General features: G+C 45.5%; 1 protein-coding gene across 2 annotated transcripts; it reads left to right on the forward strand.

The window, feature by feature from the left end:
* The first annotated feature begins 2,577 nt into the window (after window positions 1–2,577).
* Window positions 2,578–7,027, forward strand: LOC125553556 (homeobox-leucine zipper protein ROC6-like). 2 transcript variants are annotated; one of them, XM_048717328.2, is made up of 9 exons: window positions 2,578–2,705; window positions 3,801–4,024; window positions 4,107–4,224; window positions 4,307–4,933; window positions 5,047–5,139; window positions 5,226–5,450; window positions 5,611–5,782; window positions 5,872–6,269; window positions 6,388–7,027. In XM_048717328.2, the coding sequence occupies exons 1-9, from the start codon at window positions 2,652–2,654 to the stop codon at window positions 6,793–6,795; spliced, it is 2,319 nt and encodes a 772-aa protein (XP_048573285.2). In that variant the 5' UTR covers window positions 2,578–2,651; the 3' UTR covers window positions 6,796–7,027. The 2 variants fall into 2 exon arrangements, with proteins under 2 accessions (XP_048573285.2, XP_048573286.2); XM_048717329.2 differs by having other exon boundaries at window positions 2,579–2,705; window positions 5,872–6,263.
* Window positions 7,028–7,959: the final 932 nt, after the last annotated feature.

The raw sequence follows: 7,959 nt of genomic DNA on the forward strand, positions 1-7,959 counted from the left end.
GTATGGTCAAGAGGCGAGGAAGGTATTCATATAACACCCACGACACAATATGGAATTCTTCCTCAAGAGGACGAAGGATGGGTGATTAATCATCCACAAGCATTGGCCTAAAGTTGCGACGAAGTTCAAAATCATTGAAGGCTCAATATCCGCCTTCCGCTTCAGTAGTTTTCCAGATGAATCGAGATTCATCTGCCTATCTACCGTCGATGATGCTAATTTCCAAAGGTTTTAGATGTTGCATGTGAAACTCGGTGGTGTTGTGTAATGGGATTGCTATATGCCTATATGGTGTAACTGAGTGTTGAAGCTATATGATGTTTTACTCTGATGTATTTCAATTATGAATCCTGGTAGCCGTAATACGAAATGAAATATATTGTATGTCTGATATGAAATGTCAATTTGATTATTAAATGCATTAAAAACAATATGCCTGCTTATTGGGTTTTTCTATTGCATGCAGTTATTGAGACAATCCCATGGGCGATGACCTCAGACAACCCTCATAGTTTCTAGAAAGTAGGCATGTTGGATCAATGAACAATCACACATGACTTCCTCCGGACAACTGTTTGCATTAGGCCACCTTGCACAAACATTTTCACATAAAAAGTGTGTGTGATGGACAACCTATGCCATACAATTAGGCATCGTGCGTGATACATTCAATGATGCAAATGATAAAATTATAAATACTGCCTGTTATGGCAACACTATCACAGACGATGTGATGCGGGAAATTATGTGTGATGTACGTACGAACAGAAATGTTTGTCTGGGATTCACTGTGTGGGATGCTAAGAACATCTCACACGATTTCACCCATATAATTGTTTGCGACGGCTCGCCCGATTGCACATGAGCTCTTTTTGCCATACGTGTGTGACCGAAGGAACTATCGCCGGCAATTTCTGGGTCATGTGGGATGGACTCCCCCTATTGCACACATAGGCAAGGCGTTGGTTTAAAACTTCGTCGCGGGGAGGGGGTAAAAACTATTTGTATAGAACCTACCTACACTAGTGAATCTTTACTGCAAATTCACATGACTTACAGCACCAGGCTTTCTTCCATGTCCTCAAGAATGTGATGGAACTGATCACAAGTCATCAAAATGAAAATGTTCATGGGAGATGAAAAATGATGGAAATCTTAAAGTAGAAATCTTGCATCAAATAAACACTAAAGAATCAACTTCTAAACTTCAATTAACAATAAGAAGTGATCATAATAACCAAACTACACCAATTGCACATGGATTTTGTTAATGGAGACGAGTTTCGGCATGTTGTTCTATTGAGGATCATGTGGATGACAATGCTACCAATGTTGGCTTGTTGTTGGTGATGATAAAGGCATTGATTCCCTGGAGGTGCCAGAATTAGCAAAATCACCACTATGAGAGAGAAACTAAGGTGCTCTAGAGGCGTCCACCGCCTCATAAAATCATGGGAAAGCTATGCCGTGCTCTTAGAGGAAGAATAGGTACTTCGCTTTTAAGGAGATGCAAAGGGGAGATTGGTGGCCCTCATGCAACCCACAAAAGTTTCTTAAGGAGAGGACGACCTGGCTTTGCCGTGTACCCCCGGTCTCCCCTAGGGGTGGCCCTCTGGCTCCTCAATCCTTTGATGTATATGTTTGCGTAGTATTTTTTGGATTTCCTCTATGAAAGTGCACTTTTCCGTTGAAAATTCTCCTGCCTATGTTTGTCTACAATTACAAAGGAGTAGAGTTTAAAAGTAGAAACCATGGCTAAATATGTATAGTATAAGAGCAATTTATCTTATGCAATAGTGATGCAAAAATGCATGTATCATTGCGTTGACTGATAAGAGGAGCTAGGAGGAAAATGTGGAGCTAGGATTACATAATCAGGGGAGGGGCCACGACCGAACAAGGGTTATACTTGTGTTAAAACTACTTATTCTCTATTTTGACTATATCACTAGTAATGCAATCTTCAGTCCTACAACTATGACTCCTAATGTCCCATATAAATTTTCTAGCATTGGGTCAGGCCAGCCTATTTTTTTATCTGAAAATTAAAGACCGCCCCGACTTGAATTGTCTTTCGGACTGCGCAACGAGGCATGGACCCAACCTGACTCGGCTAGGATTTTTGGGTCGGACTAGGGCCAGGTTGTGTATGTTGTGACACTTTTTTTAACAAGAATATGGTTGCCAAGCTATTACCCGAATCTTCAATATTCTTGCCTTTGGTTATAAGTATAGATTTTCTGTACAAATAATAAATTAAGGGGTATCGATTTTGATTTCTAGGAAATCGAAAATAATGAAACAAAATAAATATACAGATATACACAGAAATCTAGTAAAATTTTGAAGAAGAGCATCAATGCATAGATCGATATCCACATTATATTTGGTAGAAATATAAAATTTATATTAATTTAGAATATTTTCCGCGATACGAATCGATTTAGTCTACATTATGCTTAGGGAGTCATTAATGGACACCTATCATACCGCCCTTCTAGAATCTCACGAGGTTACGTTACCACAATGGATGAAACGGCTTTGGACCGTATAGACATTTCCGTCGGTCGGATGGCCTTTAAATACCGACGGTCCTGGTTGATCTGCACCACAAGACGTCGAGGTTGCATTCGTATCGCCATCTAGCTATAATGTTTTCATCGAATGTTGTGCTCGCAAGCAAGGAGAAGAACTGCCCGCCAAAGGTATTTCCTACGGAATAGATCATTTAGCATTCTATTTACCTATTCTAATTTAATTTTTAGATGTACAATGTCTAAAGTCGAGCGTGGGTTCTTTGACACAATTGGTATTGAATTGCTTTGTTGTGGAGACGATATTGCATTTACCTATCTCCCCTAAGCAAGCTTTAAGATCTTAGATTTGTTTATTTGCTATTGGTAGTGTTGTTGTTGATTCTATAGATCTGATTGTGTTGTTGTGTCCAAAATAATAAAGGTAGTCAGATAAAGTTATTATCGTTTAATTGAAGTCATTTCTCCATAGGATCAAACATCACTTGATTTCCCATATTAGTTGAAGATCTTGTTAGATTTCAGTATCTAATGGAGTAGATCGGAGTTTTTTAAGTTCACTTATAAATCAACTTCTCTCTGAGTAATAGGTTTTGGCTTTGCTTACTTTAGAGGGTCAGTGCTGCTCTGGTTTTCATCCAATGGATGTTTAATGAGATGTGTGTTTTCATCTATAAGGTTTAGAGGCAATATATGAGTTATTGGTTTCTCTCCTTCGACCCAGCACATATAGTATCCTCCGTTACCACATTTTATTAACAAAACAAAATACAATGGGTCCTCGAAGTTAGTTTTGTGTTGTAATATGATAGTTGAGCTATTTTTCTCATTCCATTTGAAAATTTTCCACTATTGTCAGTTCCTTGCCAGTTGGGATTTCAGTAAATTCTAGAGCCATGGCATCACAATTAATGTAAACAAACTAGTAGCAACATACTTAACCTTTTTTACGTTTAATTCTATATACATGCTCTTTGTGAGTAGTCAATTGTAATGGAACTGAACTTTATTTTTAAGCGTAGCAGAATTATTTGGGAAGTTTATGCAATAAAACTACACACTTACTATAGACATAATTGTTAATCATCTGCAGTTTCCCTTCGTATTCCCTTTTTATATTCTGTTTTAGATTTTTAAAAACATACACGTTAATAGTTTCTAGAAACCTTATAACGTATTAAAGGATTTTGTTTTACTACTATTTACTTCTTGCAGCTATTGATCCGTACGTCGTAATGTTTTTGACATGCTATTTCTTTTAAGCAGGTCGCCATGGTTGGAGAGTGGAAACCACAAAACGGCCAAGTGCATGATGAGATCGACCCCAGCATCCCAACCGATAACAAAGACTTCATCCGCAGCAACACGGGCACGATGGATGATGATGACGATGTTGCTACCGCGGATGAAGCTATTACCGGTGCCGGGAGTGCTAGCAACACGAGGAAGAGGGGCAGGCATGCAAACCGCCAAATTCGGGAACTTGAAGCGTATGTATAAACATGCACTTAATATACTATAATTTTATAGATCCAAAGACGATATGAACCAATCCTCTCTGGTGATGTGCAGCATGTTCCAGCATTGTCCCCACCCCGATGAGAGTCTACGTATGGCCCTCGGCGAGAAGGTGGGCATGGATCCTCTTCGGGTCAAGTTCTGGTTCCAGAATCGACGCAATGCAAAGAAGGTACGGGCCGGTCTTAACTTTCGATTGATGTTTGCCACAAGATTTGATCAAGTACTAATCCCTTTGAAATGGCTAAATGCAGAACCAGAATGAGCGTCAGCAGAACATGGTGCTCCGGACGGAGAACCTTATGCTAGCAGAAGAGAATCGAGCCATGAAGGCGGCGATGCTGAAGAAGACGTGCCCCACATGCAAAGGCCCGATGGTGTTCATTAAGCCGCTGACCCCGCCGGAGCTGCTACGCCTACACATGGAGAACGAGAGGCTCAAGGCCGACCTCCTCCGCAGGACGGCCTACCTCCACGGCGTCTCTGCTGGGACTGCAGGCCCGTCACGGATCCTCTGCGATCTCAACGTCGACCCCGTGGCGCCGCTGCCGCCACGCCAGGACGATCTCATGGCGGACACCGTGGGTCACTGTGCTCCCGGCGGCTGCGCATCCGCAGCCGGCAGCGGCCCGGAGCACGCCGCGCTTGAGAGGCACGTGCTCGCCGCGCTGAACGAGCTCATGATGCTGATGAAGCAGGGCGAGCCAATGTGGCAGCCGGCGGCCCTGGGCGGCGAGGTGCTGGACCACCAGCTGTATCGCGCGACCACGGTCCCAGGCTTACTCGAGCTCCCCCCGCCGGGGTTCACGGCGAATGGCACTCGGGACACTGGCATGGTTATGTGCACTGGAACCGACCTTGTCCGCATCTTCATGGACGAGGTAACATGACACACCTAGTGCTACCATGTCTCATCCCGTAATTTCTCTTTTACTGTACATATGATCGACTTGTCCCTGTGCTGTGTGTGTTCTGACTTTTGAGCTGTTGGCAGAACTGTTGGCTTGAGACGTTCCCCGATATCGTGTCAAGTGTTTCCGCCAGCAACATCGGCCGCGGTTGTATCTGCCAAGGGGGGGTCATACTGGTAAGTTCCGCTGCAAAATAGCTCTCCTCTCATACTAGTAGTTGGTTATATGGGTTGCGTTACTAAAAAAATCCGTTCGATCGCAGCTGAATGCAGGCCTTAGGGTGCTGTCGCCAGGGGTGTCGAGTTGCAATGTGAAGTTCGCGAGGCAGTGCCAGATGATAGAGCAAGGCGTTTGGGCCGTGGTGGACGTGTCTCTTGATGCCCATGGCACATCTGAGCTCAGAGCATGGGACACTGGCCTGCCGGGGGACTGCCGGGTGCTGCCCAGTGGGTGTCTTATCAAGGACATGAACAATGGCTACTGCAAGGTACTCTCATCTCTACACGCACTTCAGGAATGTGGACCATACATATCTTGTAGTATAATATATATTGAGAATTTTCGTAATTCCTACTGACATATTGCTGCAAACAAGTAGTAATATGATGGATATATCATATACATTGTGCCTTGCGCATTCGTTCCAGGTGGCAATGATCGTGAACGCGGAGTACGACAAGGGCTTCATGCCGGCGCCGCTCCACCCGCTGCTGAGATCAGGGCATACCTTCAGCGCACGCCGCTGGCTGACATCCCTCCAGAGGAGGTGCGAATTCCTTGCGCAGCGCTTGAGCCCCGCCTATGGCATCAGCAGGGCAGGTGAATCACGAAACCCCAACACCACACCATCCACCCATATACATGCATCCAGTCCAGATGATCATGCAATTCTAAAACATTCACGGCAGGTGGTGCCATAACGCCCGAGGGGCGAAACAACGTCCTGGAGCTGGCACGGAGGATGACGGAGAGCTTCTATGCAGCCATCTCTGCGCCCGGGGGCGAGGCGTGGCGCAAGATCGCCGACTGGCGCGGCCGCGACGAGTCTTTCCAGCTGGCCATGCACGTGGTGACCACGCTCGCTGCGCCGGGAGAGCAGGCGGCCGGGCCCGTGCTGTGCGCTACGACGACGGTGTGGCTCCCCGAGGCACCGCCGCAGCGCGTGTTCGACTACATCTGCGACGTGGAGCGCCGTGGCGAGTGGGACGTGCTGCTTGCCGAGGGCGCGCGCGTGCAGGAGGACGCTTCCCATGCCACGGCCCAGTTCCCTCTCGGCGGCGTCTCCATCCTTCGCCCCGCTGTAATGGTTTGCATCCGAGCTTCAAACATTCTTATCGCTACTTCGATCGGTCCGCATTGTGATCGATCGCACCAATGTGGATGGATATCTGACGGTTGGCCATCTGTTCTTCGAATTGCCGCAGGGTCGTGGTCGTGGTAGAGCCAGCTGCAACAAGAAGCTCATCCTGCAGCAGGCCTGCGGCGACGCGCCGTGCATGGTGGTGGCGTACGCTCCGATTGACGCGGGAGAGCTCAAGGACGTGATGCATGGGGGCAGCCGTGCCTCTCTCCCCCTGCCGCCCTCCGGGTTCGCCATCCTTCCTGACGGCGTCGGCGACATGCAGATTGATCCGCTTGATGCCAACCCCTCCGCGGCCGACCCCATAGACCACCAGAAGAACCGCGGATCTCTCGTCTCTGTCCTGTGGCAGACACGCCTGATTGGAGGGAACCTCACCGCACAGACCGTCGACAACGTCGGGAATAATGTCTACGGTTCCATCATGAAGATAAAGGACGCCGTCCATGCCAAGAGGGTTATCACCGTCTGATGCGCCTTCTATCATCTCCGTTTCATAATCAGAATAATCACTCAGATGAGAGACTGAGAATAAATTTGTGGACTTCGTTATAATTTTTATTTCAATAATTACTACATTGTAGACATTGAACTGCACCAGTGGGTTGTTTGTTTTCCAAATGAATTTGTGAATCACTTTGTTTTTCTCTGGATATTGTCTTTTCTTTCGTTGACAAAATGCCAACAACGCACTTTTCATTGCATTTTTGTTGTTGTCTTCGCTCTCCTTTTTTTTGAGTAAAATGCACCGTAAGTCCTAAAAGTATTCGAGGTGTGAAAATGCACATCTGAATCCTACAACTAAATAAACTGTCCACTGCGAGTCCTAATTGTGGGTGACCAAGTCCAATGGCGACTTTGGCCATAGCCATGTAAGCAGAGCCGGTTTTGGCAGCAATGACCCCACCCAGAGCTGTTGGGAATATTTCATTTACCCCCTTGGGCACTATAAGATAACCTTTGTTCCTCCTCCAGCCCGTCTCTTCTCAACTCTTCTCTCGCATCCACCATGGCCTCTAAAAATGTGATATGTTCACAAAAAATAGATGCAGAACATTGAGAGCAATAAGCTTACGTCACGACAACAATAAGGTCTACACCAACATGATCATTGAGAACAAATCTACATCATCATGATCATACACAAGTTTCTAACATCTCAAATAAGGTCTAAATTAAGGTTTCTATTACAATAGAACCACACACAAAAAGATCAAAGATGTGCAAGTAAACCAGCAGCAACGGCTTCATGCATGAGGTTTCGCTACACACATCTTGTCTTCTCACCTTCTCCTATCCAAGTTACTTCTTTTCTGCAATACCCTTTGCCTTTCCCTCCGCCTTCTTCTTTGCTGGTGGAACTACCCACAATGGCCTCGGTTGTGGCAATGCATCCCTTGTGTTAGCAATGAAGCTACACTCAGGGAAAGGGGCTAGTGGAATCTGAGGTTGTTCTGTAGTTTGTGAAGCCTGTATGAGCACAATTCATGCAACTGATTTGAGTTCATTCACAATTAGTTGCACACACTATATGAAGAGAGATTGAGCTCGTTCAAAATGTGCAAATAAACCAACAATTGTAGGAGCTTACACTTTCCAACATTAGATCTAACATTGATAATATTTGACTTCCATT

This window comes from Triticum urartu, chromosome 4A (assembly GCF_056163025.1).
Source record: "Triticum urartu cultivar PI428250 chromosome 4A, HENAU_Tu73, whole genome shotgun sequence".
Lineage (NCBI taxonomy): Eukaryota > Viridiplantae > Streptophyta > Magnoliopsida > Poales > Poaceae > Triticum > Triticum urartu.

What these genes read in the sequence shown, in the direction of transcription:
- LOC125553556 (XM_048717328.2), top strand. Translation starts at nt 2,652, where the DNA reads ATGTTTTCATCGAATGTTGTGCTCGCAAGCAAGGAGAAGAACTGCCCG. An exon ending in CAAATTCGGGAACTTGAAGC is followed by an intron (nt 4,025 to 4,106) that starts GTATGTATAAAC and finishes GGTGATGTGCAG; the next exon opens with CATGTTCCAGCATTGTCCCC. An exon ending in GCCAAGGGGGGGTCATACTG is followed by an intron (nt 5,140 to 5,225) that starts GTAAGTTCCGCT and finishes GTTCGATCGCAG; the next exon opens with CTGAATGCAGGCCTTAGGGT.